We start from the raw sequence: 25,561 nt of genomic DNA, 5'->3' as shown, positions 1-25,561 counted from the left end.
TTATCTGTCTTCTACCGCTGTTTTCATGCTGTCTGCTCTTCTGAACTTGCTAACTGCTTGCCTTCCCCTCCTGCGGCCTCGCTGCACAAGACTCTCTACTTCTTCTCATCCCTATTCTGTCCATCTTCCTAATGCAAGAGTTAACCAGTATCTTCACTCCTTCATTCCCTACACTGGTAAACTCTGGAACTCTCTACCTGTGTCTGTATTTCCACCTGCCTATGACTTAAACTCTTTCAAAAGAGGAGTGTCAAGACACCTCTTACGTTAACTGGACCCTCCTTTTAGATTTTTTTGTTTTTTCTTTCTCCTACTTTCCTCTAAACAGGGCCTGGCAACCAGCGGGATTTTTTTTTTTCCAACACTGTTTTCCCTTGGCCAGTGCCCTTGTAATGTAAAAAAAAAAAAAAAAAAAAAAGACAGAAGATTGTAAAGTGACAGATGTTTGAGAATCTTCCTATTCAGGATAGATTCAAAAACTTTAGACAAGCAAGAGATTAAAGCTATAGGACGGTAGTTTGAGGGGTTAGAACGGTTACCCTTTTTAGGAACAGGCTGAATGAAGGCGAACTTCCAGCAGGAAGGAAAGGTAGAAGTCGATAGACAAAGTTGGAAGAGTTTGGCCAGGCAAGGTGCAAGCACAGAAGCACAGATTTTGAGAACAATAGGAGGGACCCCATCAGGTCCATAAGCCTTCCGAGGGTTTAGGCCAGCAAGGGCATGGAAAACATCATTACGAAGAATTTTGATTGTAGACATGAAATAGTCAGAGGGAGGAGGAGAGGGAGGGACAAACCCAGAATCGTCCAAGGTGGAGTTGTGAGCAAAGGTTTGAGAAAAGAGTTCAGCTTTAGAGACAGAAGAGATGGCAGTGGTGCCATCAGGATGAAATAAAGGAGGGAAAGATGAAGAAGTGAAGTTATTTGAGATGGTTTTGGCTAGATGCCAGAAGTCACGAGGAGAGTTTGAGTTTGAAAGATTTTGACATTTCCTATTTATGAAAGAGTGTTTGGCAAGTTGAAGAACAGACTTGGCATGATTCCGGGCAGAGATATAAAGTGCATGAGATTCAGGAGATGGAAGGCTCAAGTACCTTTTGTGGGCAACTCTCTATCATGTATAGCACGAGAACAGGCTGAGTTAAACCAAGGTTTAGAAGGTTTAGGTTGAGAAAAGAATGAGGAATGTACGCCTCCATGCCAGATACTAACACCTCTGTTATGCGTTCAGCACAAAGAGATGGGTCTCTGACACGGAAGCAATAATCATTCCAAGGAAAATCAGCATAATACCTCCTCAGGTCCCCCAACTGGCAGAGGCAAAACGCCAGAGGCACCTTCGCTTTGGGGGATCCTGCGGAGTGATTGGAAAAATAGGACAAGATACAGAAATGAGATTGTGATCGGAGGAGTCCAACGGAGATGAAAGGGTGACAGCATAAGCAGAAGGGTTAGAGGTGAGGAAGAGATCAAGAATGTTGGGCGTGTCTCCAAGACGGTCAGGAATACGAGTAGGGTGCTGCACCAGTTGCTCTAGGTCATGGTGGATAGCAAAGTTGAAGACTAGTTCACCAGGGTGGTCAGTGAAGGGAGAGGAAAGCCAAAGCTGGTGGTGAACATTGAAATCTCCAAGAATGGAAATCTCAGCGAAAGGATAGAGGGACAGAATGTGCTCCACTGTAGAAGATAAGTAGTCGAAGAAATTACTATAGTCAGAAGAGTTAGGGGAGAGATAAACAGCACAGATGAATTTAGTTTGAGAGTGACTGTTAAGTCGTAGCCAGATGGTGGAAAATTCGGAAGACTCAAGAGCGTGGGCACGAGAGCAAGTTAAGTCGTTGCGTACATAGACGCAACATCCAGCTTTGGAATGAAAATGAGAATAGAGAAAGTAGGAGGGAACAGAGAAGGGGCTACTGTCTGTTGCCTCAGACAGCTGTGTTTCGGTGAGGAAAAGAAGATGAGGTTTAGTAGAGGAGAGGTGGTGTTCCACAGATTGAAAATTAAATCTAAGACCGCGAATGTTGCAGAAGTTAATGTAGAAAAAGTTGAGGGAGGTGTCAAGGCATTTGTGGTCTTCAACAGGAGAGGTGTCCGACCTGGGGACATTTTTGGTCCCCTTCCCAGGGGGGAGTCCGAGGCGTTGTTTATTTTGGGTCCCATTTTTCTTTTAAATTTTGATTTGGAGTGAAGGGTGTATGTGTGGTAAGTGCATGTAGTTTTGTGTGAAGAAGGAGAGCTGTCTTTAGAGGGTAGGCTGTGACTACCCCCTTGAGTTGTGAGACACAAAGGGAAACATTCAACGGGATCACAACTAGCTTTAATGGAAGGTTCACAGCACCTCCTAAACTAGTGCTATTAGATCTCACTGGGAGTAAGTTATTGTTTCGGTAGGTGTCTACTACCTCCTCCTTATATAGTGATAGTAGTAGTAGTAGTAGTAGTAGTAGTAGTAGTAGTATTGTTGTTGTTGTTGTTGTTCTTGTTGTTGTTGTTGTAATGTTTTTGGAATAACAATTTTTCCCCTCACATTTTTTTTTTGTATCGTGGTTCTTCTCTAGTAAAGAAATAATCCTTATGTAAAAATTTAAGTGAGAAATAAGTAGTCTTTGAGAAGAGATCGAAATATATTAAAGCGACCAGAAATAAAAAAAAAAAAATCCTTAACCTAGCTTCGGCCTTCCATGGGTGTGGTGGAGCTTGTAAGAAATACACGCACAGTGGTTGCCGAGTGTGATTTTATACTGTGACAACTGGAGATATCCTTGGAACAGTCCTCCATTAAACCACACAGAAAAGCCACTATCATCTCGGACAAAGAATAGGACGTGAAATATTGCAGCTCTTATATAATACGAAGATTGTAATTTTACATTTTATTTTTCATTTTACTTCAAACATTTGTCATTGGTACAAGTTTTTAATGCAGTCAGTGACCTTATCTTTAAATACGGAGAAATGTATAAGCACAAGTAAACAGCTGCGAAGGACACCTGCGCGCAGGGTTGCCATCAGGTAGCTGTGCGCCATCGATGGTTGGCAGGAAATTCCCAATCCACCCAGCCAGACAATGGTGCTGAAGGATGCTTATTCTGTGGCGATATACTCTGTGGCAACTGTTCTCAACGCTCGCACCCGTTAATCAACAACACCAGCGGCTTCTGAACACTCGTGAAATTTAGGTGCGATAGGTGTGTGTGTTTCACTGTTTGATGTGCTGCAGTCTCTGACGAGACAGCCAGACGTTACCCTACGGAACGAGCTCAGAGCTCATTATTTCCGATCTTCGGATAGGCCTGAGACCAGGCACACAACACACACCGGGACAACAAGGTCACAACTCCTCGATTTACATCCCGTACCTACTCACTGCTAGGTGAAAAGGGGCTACACGTGAAAGGAGAGACACCCAAATATCTCCACCCGGCCGGGGAATCGAACCCTGGTCCTCTGGCTTGTGTGTGTGTGTTGTAACATCCGGTTGGCAAGACTGTTGTCATTCCTCATTTTGCCATTATGTAGTTGTGATGCAAAATGTTAGGGAGGTGGTGGTGGAAGGGAGAAAAATTGAAGACGGCATGGGGAGTCAACTTTGTTTTTTATGCTTGCAGTGTATGTCCTCACTGACTTTTGCATGATTTTCCTACTTGATGCTCTCAAGGTCACCGAGAGAGAGAGAGAGAGAGAGAGAGAGAGAGAGAGAGAGAGAGAGAGAGAGAATCAATCGTCCGTGAGTATACCATTTCATGCATTCCTTCCTAATCCTTCATCCCCCCTCGTCATCTATCTCTTCCCCATCCAGTCTTCCTTCTTCCCTTCTCCCCATACAGTCTTCCTTCTTCCCTCCTCCCCGTCATCACTTCCCACCATCACCTTCAGCCCCATAACACTACCTTATATTCTCTTCGTCCATTCCTCCCATCCTTACCTATTCTCCACCCTGTCAGCCCCTGCCCCCGCCACCCGAGTCTGGTCGTCTCTTGCGAGTCACGGTGAGATGCAACACAACTCAAGTCAAGGCCTCTCACTTTTATCTTCTCCTTACTTTTGTTCAACATTTGCGCGCGTGAGAGCTTTGTATATTTTCTGTCTCCAGAGTCTCAACTGTGCCAGCAGCAGGTAATTATAAAGGCTGGTTCATGAGAGAGAGAGAGAGAGAGAGAGAGAGAGAGAGAGAGAGAGAGAGAGAGAGAGCGCACTATAGCCATGAGTTCTAGCTGGCGGGTTCACACGTGCCAATTTGCAATTGAAATTTTACGTCGCTTAAGTTTCCGAGTCAGAATCGGTGCCTAGCGACTGGAGAAACCAACATGTTGGTCTTGTTAGTCGATTTGCGACTTTATTTACGTCGTGACGTCACGGAGTAAGCTTTCAAATTGTAGTCTCCAGGTATAGAGATGTTAGAGTTGGTGAGAGAAAAGGAACACATCTGGGACCCCAGAAATTATATTATAGTTTTAAAAAAGCTTGCTCAAATCGTCATACGACGAAATAGCTGCTAATCTACAAGAACTGTTTCCCTCAATGCAGGGTGTTGGTGTTGTTGGAGGTGAAAATTGAAGATTTGTCAGGATTTAATTTGATGGCAATTGTGCATAGTCTTCTTAAGATTAACAATTTTCTTACGAGAAATGTAGGCTAATTTAGAGTGGTAGACACTCCTTTCTTTCCTTCTACTTAGTCAGGGACGTATCCACAGGCATTTTCTATTTCTTGGCGGTTAGCTGTAAGTTTACATTCACTTCCCGCCAGGGCGCCAACTAGTCGATACTCTACAGTCGCTACGTGTGACACTTTCCTACTAAAAAGGATGAGTCGGAAACTCTACCGACGTAAAATTTCAGTCGCAAATTGGCACGTGTGAAGCCGCCTATATATATATATATATATATATATATATATATATATATATATATATATATATATATATATATATATATATATATATATATATATATATATATATATATACAAACGTTCTCCGAATGTATACTCTGGTTGGATGTTGGAAGAATAGGTATGTCATCGGTCCTTTGATGTTGACTTAAGGATAGGAGACTATAAAAAAGTTAGTTACCTATCAAATCTCTCTCTCTCTCTCTCTCTCTCTCTCTCTCTCTCTCTCTCTCTCTCTCTCTCTCCGAAACAAATGTGAGCCTTGTTAATGGTGCCAGTGGCGTGGTGGTATAGCGCGTGTCGTGTTAGTACATACTGTATACAAATGAAATACAATCCACTGAGATGATTGAGTTCAGTGGCAGCTCGTGGAAAAACAGAATGGAGGGACTGTGTCACTGCAAGCTTCACACAACAGTACCTACTTATGATAATAATAATTAAAAGAAAAAAATAAGCAAACAAAGGATTTTATAAACCATATAACGCAATGTAAACATTAGCCTTGGACCAAGGAGGTTATATTGAAGAAGACGCCGCGAGCCTATCCCGCTGTACTAAAAAAATTAAGCCAGTGGGCGGAGCTTATGAGACGGTGGGCGCAGCTTACGATCGCAACTTATATCCAAAATATTGCCTTCTCCGATGTTAAGAAATGGGAATTTGCCGCTTTCTTTTTCATTACTGGAGGAAAACTAAGAAAGAACTGATGGTTTAACTTATGTAAACCACATTATAGTTTCCTAAATATGTCATGTAGATCTGTTGTTAACGATGTTAATGCGAAGTAGCTACAATATTGAAAGAAATACAGCAGGACGTTTCCGGAAGAAATTATTGCAAAAAGATGATCTTTTCTCGTTTAATGCATGATACGGAACAAACAGTGAAGTAAAATTTCAGTGATTGATGCTTTTCCAATGCACAGTGACATGAAATCATAAATCATTCTACTGTGAATAAAAGCTATAAAGAGAGAGAGAGAGAGAGAGAGAGAGAGAGAGAGAGAGAGAGAGAGAGAGAGAGAGAGAGAATTTTGACGTGTTAATTAATTGCTATACCAAGAAAAATCAAACTTCAGGCCAAGTTTCACCTGATATATATTTGATTTATCCTTCAATTAAATGCACATGTTTACGTACATGTTTGCATCTACATGCACATGTATATTCACATGTGTACATGACCTTTTTTAGTCATACGTTTGCCGCAAAAACAGCTTCCCACTCTCACCCAAGTCCACCAAAGCTGGAAAACACTGTATTATCTCATTTGTATGTATGATTTACAGTCTAAATCTTCGTGACACAGTATGCCACGAGTATTGCGAGTCTATTAAGGTCACATATTTGGTAAGCATCCTCGAAACATGGACATAAAACTGAAAATAAGGAGCGTAACTCGGGCGTTCCCTTGTATTTTCAATGGGTGATCGGCAATGGTTTGGGTGTAAGGGGGATAGGGGCAGCAGTGGACCAATAGCGCGTTGGCTTCACTTTTGTGACGTCACGCCGCCTCCTTATAATCTAACCCCTTGCCTTGGACCGCGTGTATCTGTGTGTATAATTTGCCAAATGTATCCCGACCCTACAACAATAGCAGGCTGGACCGCCCAGCAACTTTACTCCTCTTCTGTATTTCTGTTATTTTGTGTCTTGTACTGTACCACCCCTTGTTTGTATCTTCCCCCCTCTTTTCTTAATAAATCTTGAAATCTTAAAATCTTGAAATCTTGGACCGAGGCTCGCGAGCGTCTGTAAAAGGAGGCTGAGCTGCATCAACTGCAGCTCATAAGTCTTAGCTGAAGCGCCCCCCAAAAAATTATTTGACTAAAGGTGAAGCGCCCCAAAAAAAATTATTTGACTGGTTTTATTGTAAACTTTCAAAATTTAGTTGTAAATATTTGGAAAAAATGTAACATATAAGGACTTTTTGTTATGAGATGATTTCTTAGTTGCGTATTATTCTAGTGTGAGATTGATGGAGTCATACACCTGGGCAGTGAGTGTCTGGGCCTGGGGGGGACTGCAGCTCCGCAGCTCCTATGGGCGAGCCGCCACTGGTTGTATTCGTACGTTTTTTTTTTTTTTTTATTTATACCATGTGGGCTTTTCACGGGAATTTATGGGCTAAATGGGGTACTTTTTTGGGGTACCTCCCATCTCAAAGCCCACCCGCTAGGAAACCGTTGCCCAGAGTGAGGAAGCCCAACCTACACTCAGACCGTGGACAGGATTCGAACCCGTGCGCTTGGAGACCTCGCGGACCCCAAAGCACGTATGGTTCCACTGTTGTCGCCGCCCATTAATTGCTACACAGGATATGATAAGACTGAATAGTGTAGTAAGCAGTGAGACATGAATGTTGAGTTTTGTGGTGTATGTATGTGACAGGTCCTGAATTGGATGGCAGATAACTTGCATCGAGTAGACGGCTATTCAGGATAAGGAAATATGCACGAAGATAGTTATAGTTACTTCACAAGCATACCTCTGTCCACTGATCATGCCATTTCCTTAATTTGACTAATTTGAGAATGCTCCTACTGACTCTACATTCATAATGTGATTAAAAATACTCCATTTATCTAGGTACCATTAACTATCTAAAGTAGTTAAGTATTTCAAAATGCTCTATCCCTGCATTTAACAGAGCTGATAGTACAGCAGTTATTGGCATCAAATTCTCGATACATAGTAGACCATATGATGTACTGATTGAGAAAATAATAATAATAAACTAGATATGGAAGTGCAATGAATGTGAGCTAGTTAGAATTCTTGTTACTTATTTAACAAGATGCCGCCTCACATGAATCCCCCGCAATTATTCTCCATGAGACAGTCATCGACAACTTACTGTAACTTTTTTTCATCTTTGGAGAAAAACGATCAGTTTTCTCTCGTGAAAGTGCCCACGTCACTACCACCTTGACTTGCATTATTTGAGACTGAATTAACAATGGACTTATCTACTTTCCCTGTCTAATGTGCGGCGTGATTGATCAATCTGTTGTATAGAGTAACACAAAGCCAGTTTGGGCCTCCGGAAAAGGTTTTGAGGGATTTGAAGAGGATAGATGAAATACAGTAGTGTTGTCCATAGCATAGTGAGGGATGTGAACATAGCAACAGTATATTTGAGAGAGTATCATTACTACCATTATTGATATTGGTGGTAGTTATTAGTAAAGGCAGTAGCTATTTTCATTATAATAATAATAATAATAATAATAATATTATTATTATTATTATTATTATTGTTATTATTATTATTATTATTATTATTATTATTATTAAGTAATTAATTACTTTATGTATTTATTTATATATATTTATGTATGTATTTATTTATCTATTTATGTATGTATGTTCCTATTAATATATTAAAATGCAATAAGGCTTGCTATTCTCCTTATTTGGACACGATTGTTTGAGATGCAGTCAATTCTGCTCTTTTTTCATGAAGCGTACATCTGCAAAATTCCCAATGAAGTGGTTTTCACCTAGTATGTCTATGCATTCATCATTCATCATTTGATCCAACTGAACGCTAAAGTATCTACTAGGTAAATAAGGCACTACCATAGTACAGACCAAGGAATATACAGAGAGGAAGTTTTGGTGTGGGTGAAAGTTTGGAGGACAGCGACGGTGCTGCCATCTGTTGGAAGCGAGTAATTTCATAGAAAACGTTATTAGGAGTAACTTAGAATTTCTCCCATGCTTTCTCCCCCTCCCCTTATTTTTCCCTACATTCTCTCATGGTTATGAATTTATAAGGCAAATAAAACATGTTCATATATATATATATACACACACACACACACACACACACACACACACACACACACACACACATATATATATATATATATATATATATATATATATATATATATATATATATATATATATATATATATATATATATATATATATATGCGTTTCTGCCCGCCTCTGCCTGAGCCACACCATACTCCTTACTTGCATCGCCTACGTCTGTCTTGTAACCACTTCTGCCCTGAATAGACTACCCCTGAGGCCATGGAACATTTCCTGCTTCAATACCCACACCTCCTCTCTCAATATGCTGCATTACGCTCCCGCGTCTCCACCTGGCCATCACAACACTCGACCTGCCCACCCTCTTGGCGGCCTCAGGCGTTCGTTCACCTTTCCTAGCAACCTGCTGTCCTTCGCCTTACTTGTGCCTTCTTGAGGAAGACCGGCCAGCTACCACGCCTGTGATACCCACACAGGACTACCCCAGGGCTCATAAGGATTCAAAAGAAACCACGAAAATCTATGGATCCTTATGAGTCCTGGGGTACTCCTGTGTGGGTATCACAGGCGTGGTAGCTGGCCGATCTTCCTCAAGAAGGCACAAGTAAGGCGAAGGACAGCAGGTTGCTAGGAAAGGTGGACGCCTGAGGCCGCCAAGAGGGTGGGCATGTCGAGTGTTGTGATGGCCAGGGCGGAGAGCAGGAGCGTAATGCACTATGTTGAGAGAGGAGGCGTGGGTATTGAAGCAGGAAATGTTCCATGGCCTCAGGGTAGTCCTACACCAAGGGCAGAATGGGTCACAAGACTGATGTAGGCGATGCAAGTGAGCACTGAGCGTGGTGTGGCCCAGGCAGAGACGAGCAATGGTTGATGTGCCTTGCGCTCCTTCCCGTGACTGACTGTCTGACTTTTTTAATCTTGTAACGGCGCTCATCCTCTCCCGCTGATGGATCCTCCCATGTGTGGGCATGACAGGAAGGTCATTGACTTTTCTGAGTGTATGGTGTGTAGGCTCAAGAGCGAGAATCTAGTTTTCTCTCTTGAGCACCGAGAATTGCGAGAGGAAATGAGAAAGCTAAGTGAGGGAAAAAGTGCGAACGAAGTTCTCATCTTTGAGTTGAAGGAGGAGGCTAAGAGGCTTCGGGAGACAGTGGAAAAAATTAGGCAGGAGATCAGTGTTAGGCCGAAGGTTGGACCTTCTGAGGGCGACAGGGTGGCTTGGCCCTCTGTCGGGAAGAGCAAAGTGGGGAAGAGGGAGCAGGCGAGCCAGACTGGGAAAGATAGTAGTCAGGATGGGCAGAGATGGCAGGTTGCGAGGGGAAGGAAAGCAGAGGCAGTTAGGGAGGATAGGACTAAACCTGTTGAGTGTGAAAATAGGTTTGGTTTGTTGGAGGGGGAGGGGAAGAGTGAGAGTGGAGTGAATGAGGTGGTTGTGGTGAAAGTGAAAGGAGAGAGAAGGGGGTAGAGGAGAGGAGGAGGAGGAGGGTTGTGCCTAGCACACCTCAGGTGTGTGTGGTGGGTGACTCTCAGGTTAGGTACTTAGATAGCACTTTCTGTGGAAAAGACAGGGATAGGAGGAGGAATGTGTGTATGCCTGGTGCAGGTGTGAAGGCAGTGATTGAGGAGGTGCAGAAGAGAGTTGGGGGGATGGAGAGGGAGGGTGTAGTAGTTTTGCACGTAGGTGGGAACGATGTCAGAGCAGGTGGGTCGGAGGAGTTATTGGCAAGATTTCGGGAAATGTTAGGCAAGATAAGGGAGAGTGGTAGGAGGTGTGTAGTGTCAGGAATCTTGCCTCGTGTGTATGTTAGCAGGGAATGGTTGTCTTAGGCCATTGGTGTAAATGATCGGGTCAAAGGGATGTGTAAGGATGTGGGTGTCAACTTTGTGGATGTATGGGATAGGTTCTATGGGCGAAGGGATTTGTATGCTAGGGATGGTGTGCATCTGAGTGGGAAGGGTGTGGATGTGCTGAGTGGATGTCTGGAGTTGGGATTTTTTTTTTTTTTTTTTATTTTTTTTTTTTTTACGGTAAGGCCTATAGCGCCTGTAGGCACACTTGAAGAGTGTATGGGAAGCGCTGTTCAGCTTCCGCCCATTAGTGGCGCAGGCAATTTTATTTATAGTGGTACCCATATTAGGGCCCATATCATTGCCCAAGCTCATCTTGAGTGTAACCACCTAGAACTTGGGTATCATGGTGATACGTAGGTAACTTTAAACCACTCGACAAATGGCAAAGTGTTTTAAGGCTGTACGTGGTGGGATTCGAACCTAAGCGTGGACGTCTGCCCGATCCCACGCTCACCACCTTATCCACTATGCCACCGCCTCTCTAATGGAGTGTAGGGGGGTGAGGTAGCAAATGCATTCCAGAAGAAAGATGTTAGACATAAATTAAATAAGATAAACAGAGATAGTGAAAAGATTAGGAAAGATTTCCAGGTGCAAATAGGAGAGAATAAGATTAGGATTCCAAATAAGGAGACAGCATCTAGGAAGGTAGCAGGATTTAAATGTTTTTATGTAAATGCCAGGAGTCTTAGGAACAAGAAGGACGAGTTATCTAATTATATAGTTGAGGAGGACTTAGATGTTGTATGTGTCACAGACGCATGGGTAAATGAGGAAAAGTTTAGGGAAAATAGGAAAGAATATGAAGTAGATGGATACATTATGTATTTACACCAGAGAATTGGTAGGATAGGTGGAGGAGTAGTTATTTATGTAAAAATATCCTTCATTTCCAGTCAGGTTAATGGTATTAAGGTAGATAACAGAGTAGAGTCCTTATAGCTGGATGTTAGAGTAAACAAAAGTAAGGTTATTAGAGTAAGGGCTTTTTATAGACCACCTAACCAGTCAGCAGATGTAGACAACCTTATGGTAGATGAGATAAATAGGGGGTGTACTATAGTCCGTTCATCCAAAGAATCCAGGCCGAAACTGTTAGTTCAGTTGGCAGTGTAGACTAAACCTTCCCGACATTGAATTTTTTCAAGTACATTTATTTTTCTTCACTTAACTCAATAGATATACAAGTTTATAGTTTGAAGAAAAATAAATGTACTTGAAGAAAATTTAAGTGTCGGGAAGGTTTAGTGGCGGTGGGGGTGGGCAGGGCTGCCAACCGAACTAGCAGTTTCAGCCTGGATTCTTTGGATGAACGAACTATAGTCAGACAATTATCTTAGGGGATTTTAATCTTAAGTCAGTAAACTGGGAGAGGATGGTAGGAGATGCTAGTGAAATTAAGTTTATGGAAAGTTTTCAGGATAACTATTTAGTGCAGATGATATATAAACCTACTAGGGGGAGGAAGGTTTTAGACATAGTACTAACAAATATTGAGCATTGTTTAAAGGAAGTTGAGGTAGGAGACACTTTAGCAAACAGTGACCATCATATAATTAGATTTATCATTAATTCCAGTAGGGATAATATAGTGAATAAGACTAGAGTCCCAAACTATCAGAAAGGCAATTATGGTAGGTTACGTCAGTTATTAGGAGAGGTAAACTGGGAAGATAGTTTTGGAAATAAAACTGCACAGGAGATGTGGGATATTTTTAAGGTTGTAGTAAAGGGTATAGTGATGCAGTGTATCCCTTACAAAGATATAAGGCAGAGAAACAGGAAGCCATTATGGTGGACTCACGAGATAGGTAGGCAGATCAGAGAGAAGAAGAGGGCATATAGAGAGTTGCAGAAAAGTGGGAAGATGTAGATTTGATTAGGTACAGACAGGTCAGGGATGATTTGAGTAAGGTTATAAAAAAAAGTAAAAGGCAGGCAGAGATAAAACTAGCTAGAGCTGGGAGTAAAGATCCCCAAAAATTATAGTTATTACAAGGTCAGTGATAAAAGAAATAAGGATAGGATTGGACCACTCAGAAAAGATGGTGTAGTAGTGGATCAAAATGAAGACATAGTAGAATTATTGAATGAACAATTTTCTTCAGTATTTACTAGGGAAAGAATAGGAAATCCTGTTACAAACAGTGCGACGAGTAGTTTAAGAGCTTTAGAAAATATTGATATAAAACCGGGAATTATTAGGAAATTTATTCTTGAACTAGATGATAGGAAAGCTAGTGGTCCTGATGAGCTACATGCCAGAGTACTTAGGGAGGGTGTAGACAGTATTTCTGAAGCACTTAAGTTAATCTTTGAAAGATCACTTAGGTTTGCTGAGATACCTCAGGACTGGAAGTTAGCTAATGTTACACCAATATTTAAAAAAGGTAGGAAGGATGATGCGAATAATTATAGACCGATCAGTTTAACTAGTATAGTATGTAAGATACTAGAGAAAATCATTAAGGGTAGTATTTGGGAGCATTTAAATGAGAATAGATTAATTAGAGATACCCAACATGGCTTTAGATCAGGGAGGTCCTGTCTTACAAATTTGCTCGATATCTTAGAATATATTACCAAGGAGTTAGATGATGGAAATAGCATAGATGTTATATATCTAGATTTTAGCAAGGCGTTTGATAAGGTACCGCATAGGAGGCTAGTGTACAAATTGAGACTACATGGGATAGGGGTAGGTTAGTTGATTGGATTAGTGAATGGCTTTCTGATAGGAAACAGAGAGTAGTATTAAATGGGGCAATGTCTGAGTGGAAGGAAGTGGTTAGTGGGTACCCCAAGGATCAGTGCTAGGACCTCTTCTTTTCTTGGTGTACATTAACGATTTAGATATAGGAATTAGTAGCAAACTATCAAACTTTGCAGATGATACTAAGCTAGCATGTGCAGTACAGTGTGAAAAGGACAATTACAGAATACAACGAGACCTGGACAGGCAGATAGCATGGGCAGACAGGAGGCAGATGGAGTTTAATTCTAAAAAGTGTCAGGTTATGCATTTAGGTAAAGACAACACAAACTTTAGCTATGAGATGGAGGGATGTTGGCTAGAGGCAGTCGAGGAGGGAAATGATTTAGGAGTAGTGATAGACAGGACTATGAAATTTTCAAAGCAATGTTCAGAAGCAAGAAATAGGGCAAATAGGATCCTGGGCTTTGTAAATAGAAATGTTAGTTATAAAAGTAAGGAAGTGGTGCGTAGCTTATATAATTCCTATGTTAGGCCCCATTTAGAGTATTGCATACAGGCCTCAGAAAAGAGGATTATAGGCAGGATATCAACATGTTAGAAGCAGTTCAGAGAAGAGCAACTAGGATGATACCAGCATTAAAGCACTTGGAGTATAGAGATAGATTAAAGGAATTAAACATGTTTTCATTTTTGAGAGGAGATGTATAAGAGGGGATATGATAAGAGTTATTTAAAATGTTCTCAGATACAAACTACATAGATGTGAGCTCTTTCTTTACCTTAGAGGTGGGAAGTAGGACTAGAAATCATGGCAGGAAGATTAGAAAGCAAGGCTGCAGGTTAGATATAAGAAAATATTTCTTTAGTCATAGGGTGGTAGACTTCTGGAATGCATTGCCAGAGACGGTTGTAAATAGCACTAGTTTGACAATGTTTAAAAACAGATTAAATAAGCACTTAATTCTATTAGATATATAATTATGTATAGTGCTGCATGATAGTTTTTAACAAGAAATTTACTATAGTTAAACAAGACATGATCCCCATGTATGGGGATCACAGATTGTAGAGGAATTCGCTGCAGGACTTAGCCCGTTAATGGGCCAAATATTTAGAACTAGTATATAATGTATTGTGTACTTGTAAGTGTATCTTTAAGTACTGATGACGAGGTCGCTGTGCGACTGATACAGGATAACCTAGATGGGCCCTGGTGGCCCTTTGTTATCCTATTATTTATGTTATGTTATGTTATATGTTACTACCTACGACTCGCGCGCCATCTATTGGAAGCGAGGTTCCCTAATCAATTCCTCCAGCCCGCCCATTGAACCCGTATATCCTCCCTAGAATACTTGGTACAGACTATTCCGTTGTCCCGTGATCTAGTGTGGCTGTGACAGTGTTTAGATGCGTCTTCTGCGCATGCGCGATCCGGGAGTAGACGACGCCGCGGCCTGCTGTGACAAAATGTGGCATGGAAGCATCCAACGGGATTATGGAGAAGGTATGACATACATTTCAAGACCCATATGTTTAGTGTATCATTGAAAAATGAGCTATATTAACACTGTTTTCAGTCACAGCATATTTTAGGCCACCCATATCAAACAAAGTGATATTTCTGCTCTTTGGTTTTTTTTCTACCATAGTGAGGCACTAGTCTTTCCACCGATACATGTTGAAAGCCAATGGCTACTGTAATATTAAAAAGAAAAAAAAAAAGAAATCGAATTGTTTAAATTCACACAATATCACTTGTCAGATTCTGTCATAGCTATAGGCATGACATAATATATAGCGTCTCGTTCGCTCCCGGGCCGCGCATGCGCAGAAGACGCAACTAAACACTTTGTCACGGGCATGTGACACCGTCACCTACCTCTCAGCTGGCGTGGTGGGCTTGCTAGCGGTCGCCAGAGAGAGAGAGAGAGAGAGAGAGAGAGAGAGGGGGGTGATTACAGCAGAGAGAGAGAGAGAGAGAGAGAGAATTTTATAATATACACACCACACGTTCTAATTGTGTAACAAAGAGAGAGTTCTTTCGCTATATTGGTAAGTGTACATCTCGCTGGCAACCACTGAGAGGTAAGTGACGGGATGTCTGTACTATGGCAGTGCAGTAAATAACTCGACAGGTAAAATTCTCGAAGATACTGAAGAGCAGCAGTGTGCCAGAAAAAAAAATTGTAATATAGTTACATCGGAAAAAAAATAAAATATGCTGTTGATGGACTTGGGACGAACAACATTTGTGTTCACGTAACTCAGCTCTATCAGCTGTGTTTTTGTTATGACGCAACAGGAAGTGGCTACGTGCGTGCCCTTCCTGCGTGCACGTTCTCCTTACTCTCTCTCTCTCTCTCTCTCTCTCTCTCTCTTGCATTATCCCAAAGATGCCTATATGCACTAAAACCATCCTCCAGGATTAAAGCGGAGTAATGTTGCATAATACAATGTGTAAATAAGCAATAAAAGACATGATTTTAAAGGAGGTACTTGGCAATTTTATAATTATTGTTTCTTTGAAAAAAAAAAAAAACAGCAGTATATATATCTTGGAAGGTGCATTATCTAAACGTTAAGAAAATCGTATATGCTTGTAGCGTAGCGAGCGATATTTTTCTTTGGGGGCTACTTTGTACTTTCCTTGGGCTGAAGAAGGATTCAGTGTCACCGGCTGGGCTGGGCAGCGGGTCTGAGCGGGAGCGAAAGTTACAGGGAATTTGCAAGGTGTGTGGTGAAGTATTTTCATAAATTAGATAAGGTAGCAGGGGCATTTAAGATTCGCAGCTGTCTTCTTTCTCGTTGTATTGATGTTACATTACTCTTAAAGGATTGACATATTTACCTCCGGTGTGGCCTTCCTATCCAGGGTATAGAAAATAGGTAGGTCTGTTAGTGGGGCTGAAGGCAGCGTGAGGTAAGTAAAGAATACGCACCTCTGAAGGAAAGTGAGGCTCTGTAGGACAGTTATTCTCAACCAAGGGGAAATTTCATCCTGGAGGTAAAAGAAATAAATACATGTAGATCCCATAAAAACTGATGTTAAACACTGACTCTTCATGATCTTTAAATGTCATCACATCCTTCTAGTTTCATTTTTCAGCAACTCCAGGTCTTGCCTGTCTTTTTTTCTTAATGCAGTTAATTATTTTGTACATTGTTATTAGGTCTTCTCATCTATCTTGCAAAGTTAGTTGCCCTTTTTCTATCAGTCTTTCTTCATGGTTTAGGTCTTTCAGTTTTGGTACCATCTTTCTAGCTATTTTCTGAATTCTTTCCAACTTTTTTTATATCATTCTTCATATGCAGAGACCACACCACAGCTGCATATTTCAACCGGGGTTGTATCATGTTGGTTATAATTTTCTTCATCATGCTCTTGTCCTTGCAGTGAAATATCATCTTAATGTTTGTTAACATCACGTATGTCGAACCAAACATCCAACTTGTATTCCTTTCTGGTGTCAGGGTATCTTGAATAACCACTCCCAGATCACTTTCTTCCTTACTCTTCATTATGATTTCCTTCCTCATTTTATTGTCTCATGCAGGTCTTCTTATATTCTTATTTCCATTATATGGCATTTATTAATGCAGCATTGACTTCCAATTTCCACCTTTAGTTCCAGTCATACATCTTGTCATTATTTCGTCGCAACTCCATATATTCACCATACCATTTTATTACTCTTAGTAATTTTGCATTATCACCAAACAGATTCTTATTAGTGCTGAAGCTCTCTTGCATTTCATAAATGTATGTGGAAAATTATGGGTGCTAACACTAATCCCTGTGGTACAACACTGGTTGCTTTACTCTAAATTGAATAGACTAGATTTCCCTGATCACAGTTCTCATCTCTTATTCTGTGAGAAGTCCCTCATCTAATTTAGCATTGTTCCTCTCAATCTTCCTTTATGTTCCATCTTCCACAAGCCTTTTTTTGAAATTTCATCAAATACTTTTCTGATGTCTTAAGTACACTGCATCTACCCAGCTCTCTCTTCCTTGTACTTCATCTATTAGTCTTGTAAAGAAACCTAGCAAATTATCATGCATGGTCTTCCCTTTATAATAAAGCTAAATTGGCAGTTTGTTATAACTTTATTCTTCTCTAAATATTTCACCCACTTTTTCATAGAAAAAAATGCGTCCATCAAATATTGTGATATAAAAAAAATCATTGAATGAGATTATTGTATGAATATATTTTAAGTATTTGCAACTATTGAAACTAAAGTATTTGTAACTGAATAATATAACATTATAATGGCATTAGTAATTTCACCTATGCAATTACATAGATATATAGGTATATTTTTTCACTTTAGAATTTGCTATATAAAAAACAATCTTTCATTCTTGAATCTCTAATTTCAGTGACGCATAATCATCATGTGTCCATTATATCCAGTCCACCTGGTGCTGATGTATGGAGCACTGGTGGTGTGTGTTTGGACGGCTGGCATAGGTGCTGTGGTGGCCTCTGTCTCAGAGGTGGCCTTACTCAAGGTCCGCCTTCACATAAATGACACACCTGTGGATACTTTAGATATACAGGAGGATGAAGAGAAAATGGTGATTTTCTACTTAGATGATTTTCCGCTGCAGGCAGCTGGAGATATATTCATCAAGGTAAGGAGGATTTGTGTGTATGACGTGTTAGTTGTGTAAAGATTTAATATCAAATTAATGAAAATGAGTAATTTAAGCTATATTTTTTTGTTAACTAAAAGTGTAAAGGATGTTTGATATAGTAGAAGGAATTATTATTTTTTGTCTTCTGACTAAAATGAACTGGTGTTGATATGCATTTTTTTTATTAATCCTTGATTTCCACAAATCATCTTTCAATTTGTATACCTCACAGTATATTCATCTTCCTTTAATATTGAAGTATTGTTAGTTCTGAAAAAGGCACCTGTCATGTACTGTTGCCTATGACTATTCTCCTGTGCTATTGCCATTCAACTCTTATAAAAAAAAAAACTTAGACTAATCCTTTCACACTGTAGCTGCTATTGTGCAGTAGAAACTTAAGGAATATTGACATTGAAACTTGTCAGCTTTCCAAAAATTACATGAACCAGCATTTGGTTGTAGTATAAGGTTACATCATCTCCATTTGTAAATATTGTATTTATTGCTCTATGGTTGATACTTTTATAGTAGTGAGGTACTTATGTGAATATTTGACTGAATAAATGGATTGATTGGTATGTTTAAAAATTTTAGAACTACTTTTAATCCGGCTTTTTTTTATACTCTCTCTCTCTCTCTCTCTCTCTCTCTCTCTCTCTCTCTCTCTCTCTCTCTCTCTCTCTCTCTCTCTCTCTCTCTCTCTCTCTCATGTATTTACTTAGTTGTATTGTACAGGGTTCAAGCGGGGCTCGTAATGTCCTGTCTCCATGTCTCCATTTACCCAGTTTTACCTTAAAGTTATGCACATAATGTGCTGTAACAACTTCATTATTCAATGCATTCCACTTTTCCACTGTTCTGTGTGGAAAACTGTATTTTCCAATATCCATCACGCACTGCCTCCTCCTGATTTTCTTTACATGACCTCTTGTCCTTCCATCCTCTTTTGTCAACAGCACTAGGTCTTCCTTATCTATCTTTTCAATGCCATTGACTATCTTGTACATTGTTATTAGATCTCCTCGTTCTCTTCTATCTTGTAAGGTTGGTAGTCCCATTTCTTTTAGCAGCCCTTCATATGTTATATCCTTTAGTTCTGGCACCATCTTTGTAGCAATCTTCTGTATCCGTTCTAATCTTCTTATATCTTTTATAGAGCTCAGAGACCACACCATAGCTGCATATTCCAGCTTTGGGCATATCATGTTTGTGATGATTTTTTTTCATCATGTCTTTGTCCATAAACTGAAATGCCGCTCTTATATTAGTCAACATTTTATATGATATACCAAATATCTTGCTTATATGTTTTTCAGGGTTGAGATTTTCGTATGTAAGCACTCCCAGATCTTTTTCCTCTTTAGTCTTCATTATTTGTTCCTCTCCCATCAAATAGTCCCATAACCAGTCTTCTTTTCCTTTTTCCTAGTTCCATTACATGAGATTTCTTGGAATTCAATTCCAATTTCCATTTCTTACCCCACATATAGATCTTGTTTTTATCATCTTGTAAGACCAAAGAGTCCTCAGGGGTTTTGATAACTCTTAGTAGCTTTGCATCATCAGCAAATAGATTAATGTAACTGTTTATCCCATTTTGAATATCATTTACATAAATCTGAAACATAATGGGGGCTAACATTGACCCTTGTGGCACTCTGCTTGTTATTTTACCTCAAGATGAGTATGTATCTCTGATCATGGTTCTCATCTCCCTGTCCTTCAAATAATCCCTTGTCCACTCTAACAAAGTTCCTCGCAATCCTTCTATGTTCTCTATTTTCCAAAGTAGTCTTCCATGAGGGACTTTATCAGAAGCCTCTTTTATATCCAGGTGTACTGTGTCCATCCATCCATCCATCTCTGTTATCCAGTCCTTCTGTTACCCTCGAGTAGAAGCTTATTAAATTCGACACACATGACTGTCCTGTCCTGAACCCAAATTGTCTGTTTGTTATGACTTGTTCTTCTTCCAGATGTTCAACCTATTTTTCCTTGATAGTTATTTCACACAACTTATCTGTAATGCTTGTAAGTGACACCGGTCTGTAATTTAACGGCTCAGTTACCTTTCCCCCTTTAAATATCAGTATTACGTTGGCTCTTTTCCATTCTAGTGGAACTTTCCCTTCATTTAGTGAACTTGTAATTATATCCGAAATTGTATCCAGTAGTTGCTCTTTACATACTTTTAGCACCCAACCTGAAACACTGTCCAGCCCCATTGCTTTTTCTGACATCCAAATTATCCAATGATCTTCAAATATCTTCTTTGTGCACTGTGATTTCCTGTCATCCGTGGCAATGCAATGTTCTATTTGGTTCTGTAAAATATTATTCTATGGTGAACACTGTTTTGAAGCTCTCATTCATTATTTCACACATTTCCTTCTCTGATTGGTATATCCACCCTTCTTTAATAACTTTTTCTATTGTGTCCTTTTTCATTTTGTCATTTATGAATTTGTAGAAAAGCTTGGGTTCATCTTTGCTTTTACTCACTATATCTTTCTCAAAATTTCTTTCTTCTTCTCTCCTTACTCTAATATATTAATTTCTCACATCCTTATACTGCTGTCTGTTATTGTCATTTCTCTACTTTATGAGTTTCTTCCAAGCTTTATCTTTTGCTTTTTTCTTAATTCTATAAAAAGATACATATTTCTTTACTCTTTCATTCTATTTCTGTAAGAATATTTCATATTTTCCATGTATTGCCCTTTCGTACATAATGTTTCTCCATTTCATGTCAGCAAAAAAGTTCCTTAATTTTTCAAAATTTGCTCTTGCATAATTTAATCTCTTTTTTGTAATCCTCTATATAACTTATCTCATCGTCCTCCTGTATTTCCAGCTCTAATGTCACATGATCACCTGTTCCCATTGGACTGAAGTATTGTATGGTGGGAGGGGGGCTCTGGTTTCTTACCTATTTGTATTGTACAGGGTTCAAGTGGGGCTCATAGTGTCCTGTCTCCATATCTCCATTTATCTAGTTTTTCTTTAAAGTTATGCACACTATGTGCTGTGACAATTCCATTATCCAATGCATTCCATTTTTCCTGTTCTGTGGGAAAACTGTATTTTCCAATATCTTTCACACACTGCCTCATCCTGATCTTCTTTTCATGTCCTCTTGTCCTTCCATCTTCTTCCGTCAACATCACCAGGTCTTCTTTGTCTATCTTTTCAATATCATTTACTATCTTATACATTGTTATTAGGTCCCCGCGTTCTCTTCTATCTTGTAAGGTTAGCAGTCCCATTTCCTTCAGTCGTTCTTCATATATGAGGTCCTTTAATTCTGGCACCATCTTTGTAGCAATCTTCTGTATCCTTTCCAATTTTCTTATATCTTTTTTAGAGCTCGAAGACCATACCACTGCTGCATATTCCAGCCTTGGCCGTATCATGCTTGTGATGATTTTTTTCATCATATCTTTATCCATGTAATGAAATGCCACTCTTATATTAGTCAACATCTTATATGATAGTCCAAATATCTTGCTTATGTGTTTATCAGGGCTCAGTTTTTCTTGTATGATCACTCCAAGATCTTTTTCCTCTTTAGTTTTCATTATTTGTTCCTCTCCCATCAAATAGTTCCATACTGGTATTCTCTTACTCTTTCCTAGACGCAATGTTCCCAGAACCCTCCGCAAGGTGGCACTACACGACGAAAGCTTTGATGGAACACAACAGAATAGTTTAGTACAGATTTGCCTGGTAATGATGCAGGACGTCTAATTTTCTATGATGCAGTCACTCTGTCGAGGTTGTACCACATGGAATACCTTGGAATGGCCTCAAAATTGAAGGAAACCATGAGAAATATACAGACCAGCATTGTTTTAGGCAAAAAAGTGGCATTTAATCGAAAAGGCATGAGCCGTGACGTCACAAGTGATCTTGATCTTGATATTACAGGCCAAAACATGTGGATATTTGAGTTATTTTTGACGTATTTGTACATCATGAATAATGTTTGATGATGAATGGGCGAAGTATTAGTGACATGGGCATCTAAAATAGTGAAAGAAATGTTATATAATGTATATGTGAATACTGCGATGATAAATGTGGATATGGCACGTAGCCCCGGTGTTTATCGCCATTTGTGCTAACGGTTTGAGTCTGGTGTGACGTAGCGAGGTATCAGAGACTTTTGAGAGTACGATACAACAAGAGGTGGTGAGTTGCTGGGGACGAGGAAGTGTATGAGTGTCAGGAAGGGAGACCTGTTTGGCGAGATGGCGCGGAAACGGATCACCTAATAGTATCACAGCTACACCTGCGCTGCTCATGTGTCTAGAGCAAGGCTGGAAACCAGATTGGGGAAACTCCACTACACTGCACCGGGGGAGAGAGTGAAAAAGAAAAAAAAAGTTGGCATTAATTTTTGTTATGTGGCACTTTTGAGTTTTGTTTTATTGTTATTATTATTATTATTATTATTATTATTATTATTATTATTATTATTATTATTATTATTATTATTATTATTATTATTATTATTATTATTATTATTATTATTATTATTATTATTATTATTATTATTTATAAAGATTGGAATGCAAAGCATTCCAATCTTTACACTGATAAACTGTCGCTTCCCCTGGACAATACATGTACTCGTACATGCATCAGGTCTGGAATACTCTTTCAAAACTTGCTGTTGTGTATGGCAACTAAGCCTTTGTACGCCAACAAACAATACCATCCAAAAAGTACAGCCTAATTTCAAACTGCAAAAAATTTCCTCCTGCAGTTATTCAGTACTGTCATTATTGAAGAAAAGCAGTTAGCCATCCCTTATATTACTCAAGTATCAGGTTCATAACTCACTATGCGTCACGACCCCTACACATGTAGGGTGTACATGTACGTCCCTTTATCTATAGATGCAAAGCATGGCATGATTGGCATCAATCCCTAGTTCCGAAAAACTCTGGTTCCATTATGTGGCATTTCTTGGCATTAAACTCCAATTTCCACTTTCTCCATTCATAGATCTTGTTTAAATCTTCCTGCAACAGCAGACAGTCCTCTCTGGTTTTGATAACTCTTAGCAACTTTGCATCATCAGCGAATAAATTTATATAACTGTTTATCCCAATGTGAATGTTGTTTACATAAACTTGAAACATAATTGGGACTAACAAGGACCCTTGTGGCACTCCGCTAGTTACTTTACCCCAAGATGAGTATGTATCTCTGATCACAGTTCTCATTTCCCTATCCTTCAAATAATCTCTTATCCATTCGAGCAAGGTTCCACGCAGTTCTCCTATGTTCTCTAGTTTCCAAAGAAGTCTTCCATGCGTGACTTTATCAAAAGCCTTTTTAATGTCCAAGTATACTGTGTCGACTCATCCATCTCTGTTTTCAAGTCCTGCAATAACTCGAGTAGAAGCTTAATAAGTTTGATACACATGACCGCCCTGTCCTGAACCCAAATTGTCTGTTCAATATGACTTGCTCCTCTTCTAGAAATTTAACCCATTTTTCTTTGATAATTATTTCACATAACTTCCCTACGACACTTGTAAGTGACACTGGTCTGTAGATTAGTGGTTCAGTTGCCTTTCCTCCTTTAAATATCGGTATTACGTTGGCTTTTTTCCACTCTAGTGGAATTTTCCCTTCAGTTATTGAACTTTTAATTATTTCCCAAATTGGATCCAGTAATTGTTCTTTACATTCTTTTAGCACCCAGCCTGATACACCATCTGGCCTCATTGCTTTTCTGACTTCCAACTTATCCAGTAATCTTCCAATATCCTCTTTGTGCACTGCAATCTCCTGTAATCCTTGGCAATCCAATGTCCTATTAGGTTCTGCGAAATCATCTTCTGCAGTGAATACTGTTTTGAAGCTGTCATTTATTATTTCACACATTTCCTTTTTTGTTTGGTATGCCTTCCCTTCTTTGATTATTTTTTCAATTGTATCCTTATACTTTGTTTTGCCGTTTATAAACTTGTAGAAAAGTTTGGATTCATCTTTGCTTTTATCCACTACATCTTTCTCAAAACTTCTTTCTTCTTCTCTCCTTATTCTAATATATTCACTTCAAGCATCTTTGTACAGCTGTCTGTTATAGTCATTTCCCTGCTTTAAGAATTTCTTCCATGCTTTATCTTTTGCCTTTTTTTGCTTGTATGCATCTAGCATTGTACCAAGCATATATTTTTTTCTGAACTCTATAAACAGGGACAAACTTTTTTACTCCTTCATTGTATATCTGTAAGAATATATCATATTTCTCTTGTACATTCTTTTTGCACATAATATTACTCCACTCAATATCAACAAAATAAATCCTTAATTTTTCAAAATCTGCTTTGCATAATTTAATCTCTCTCCTTTATAATCCTCTAATGTCACATGATCACTTTTCCCCATTTGACAAAGGTATTGTATGATTGGAGGGGATTCTGGTTTCTTTGTGAATACTATGTTGTGAATACTATGTCAAGCAATGATGGTTCTTCTTCCCCCCTGTACCTTGTTGGCTCCTCCACCTACTGGTCCATTGTATTAACCATAGTCAACTGTAACACTTTCTCGCTCCACTGCACAGCATTATCCATTACTTCCATCTCTCTCCAGTTTTTTTTTACAGTTAAAGTCTTCAACTAAGAGTATTCTTCTATCTCTTCTTATCTTGTTATATAGGCACTTTATCACCTCTCTTTGCATATCTTTATGCTCTTCTGATCCCCATGTATTAGTCTTTGGTGGAACATATATAACTATAATTTTTCTTTTCTTCAAATCTTCAGTTCTGATTGTTACTCCCATTATTTCCACTTTGTCCTCACTATATTGCATATCCTCCACACATATATTATCACGAACCATTATTAGCCCTCCTCTTCCCCTTTTATCCTTCCTGTCTCTCCTCCAGGTATTGTATCCCTCCTCTTTAAAGTTGGCATGGATCTCTTTTTTTCAATTTTGTTTCAATGATGCTTATTACATCTGGTTTTTCTCTTTCAAATAATCCTGAACTTCCAATATGCTTGATAACAACCATCTGTGTTAGTATAAGTCACTCTTAATTTATTTCCTTCACGACCTCCTCTTTTTTCCTTAGGTACCACTTCTTTAGTCTCGTATCCAGAACCCTCCAGTAAAAATTCTTCTTCTCTATCTCTGTCCTTTTCTCGTTTTTTTTTTTTTTTTCCTTAGCTTCACTTCTTAACACTTTCTCCTTTTCCCTTTCCTCTAAGTTCATATCTCTTTTTATTCATATTTCCTTGTGATCGACATCATCAGCCAGCTTCCCTTTTCTAGCCATAATTTCTTCTACAGCCACTTGAGATCTCATTTTCACCTTCATTGGTCTCCTACCCCCTTTCACTATATCTTCCCACCTTAATCACTTCTTCCACCTCCTGGTCAAATTTTTGCGTGCTTTCTTGTACTCGTTTGATAACAGCTCTTCACATTCTCTCGTGAATTTATTTGGATTTTTCTTTTCCCTCATCCCATAAATCACGAAGCTTTTTTTCTTGTCCGCTGCATCCCGCACCAAATCTTCCTTTTCCTTGATAACTTCTATTACAGCGACTTGTGTTCTCCTGAATTTGTCTCCTTACCACTTCTGAAAATTTGACTTTTCCTCTTTTTCCTCTTGTTTCCACTCATTTCTTATTTTTTT

The 25,561-nt window shown here is 39.3% G+C and overlaps 1 protein-coding gene across 4 annotated transcripts in view; it reads left to right on the top strand.

Moving 5' to 3' along the window:
- The window catches only part of LOC123519885 (sodium/bile acid cotransporter-like), a 137,111-nt gene that overhangs the window by 7,007 nt on the left and 104,543 nt on the right, over positions 1 to 25,561 (top strand). For 2 of the 4 annotated variants that reach the window (XM_045281521.1, XM_045281518.1), the window contains exon 3: positions 17,635 to 17,889. In XM_045281521.1, coding sequence (XP_045137456.1) covers positions 17,650 to 17,889 — 240 coding nt within the window. In that variant the 5' untranslated portion in view covers positions 17,635 to 17,649. Of the gene's footprint in view, positions 1 to 14,733; positions 14,755 to 15,829; positions 15,981 to 17,634; positions 17,890 to 25,561 lie in introns of those variants that run through there. The other 2 variants (XM_045281520.1, XM_045281519.1) reach the window with 2 other exon arrangements.

The sequence above is a fragment of the Portunus trituberculatus genome, chromosome 46 (genome assembly GCF_017591435.1).
Source record: "Portunus trituberculatus isolate SZX2019 chromosome 46, ASM1759143v1, whole genome shotgun sequence".
Classification (NCBI taxonomy): domain Eukaryota; kingdom Metazoa; phylum Arthropoda; class Malacostraca; order Decapoda; family Portunidae; genus Portunus; species Portunus trituberculatus.
The sequence above is the reverse complement of the archived record's forward strand: the minus strand, read 5'-3'. Positions and strand labels throughout refer to the sequence as shown.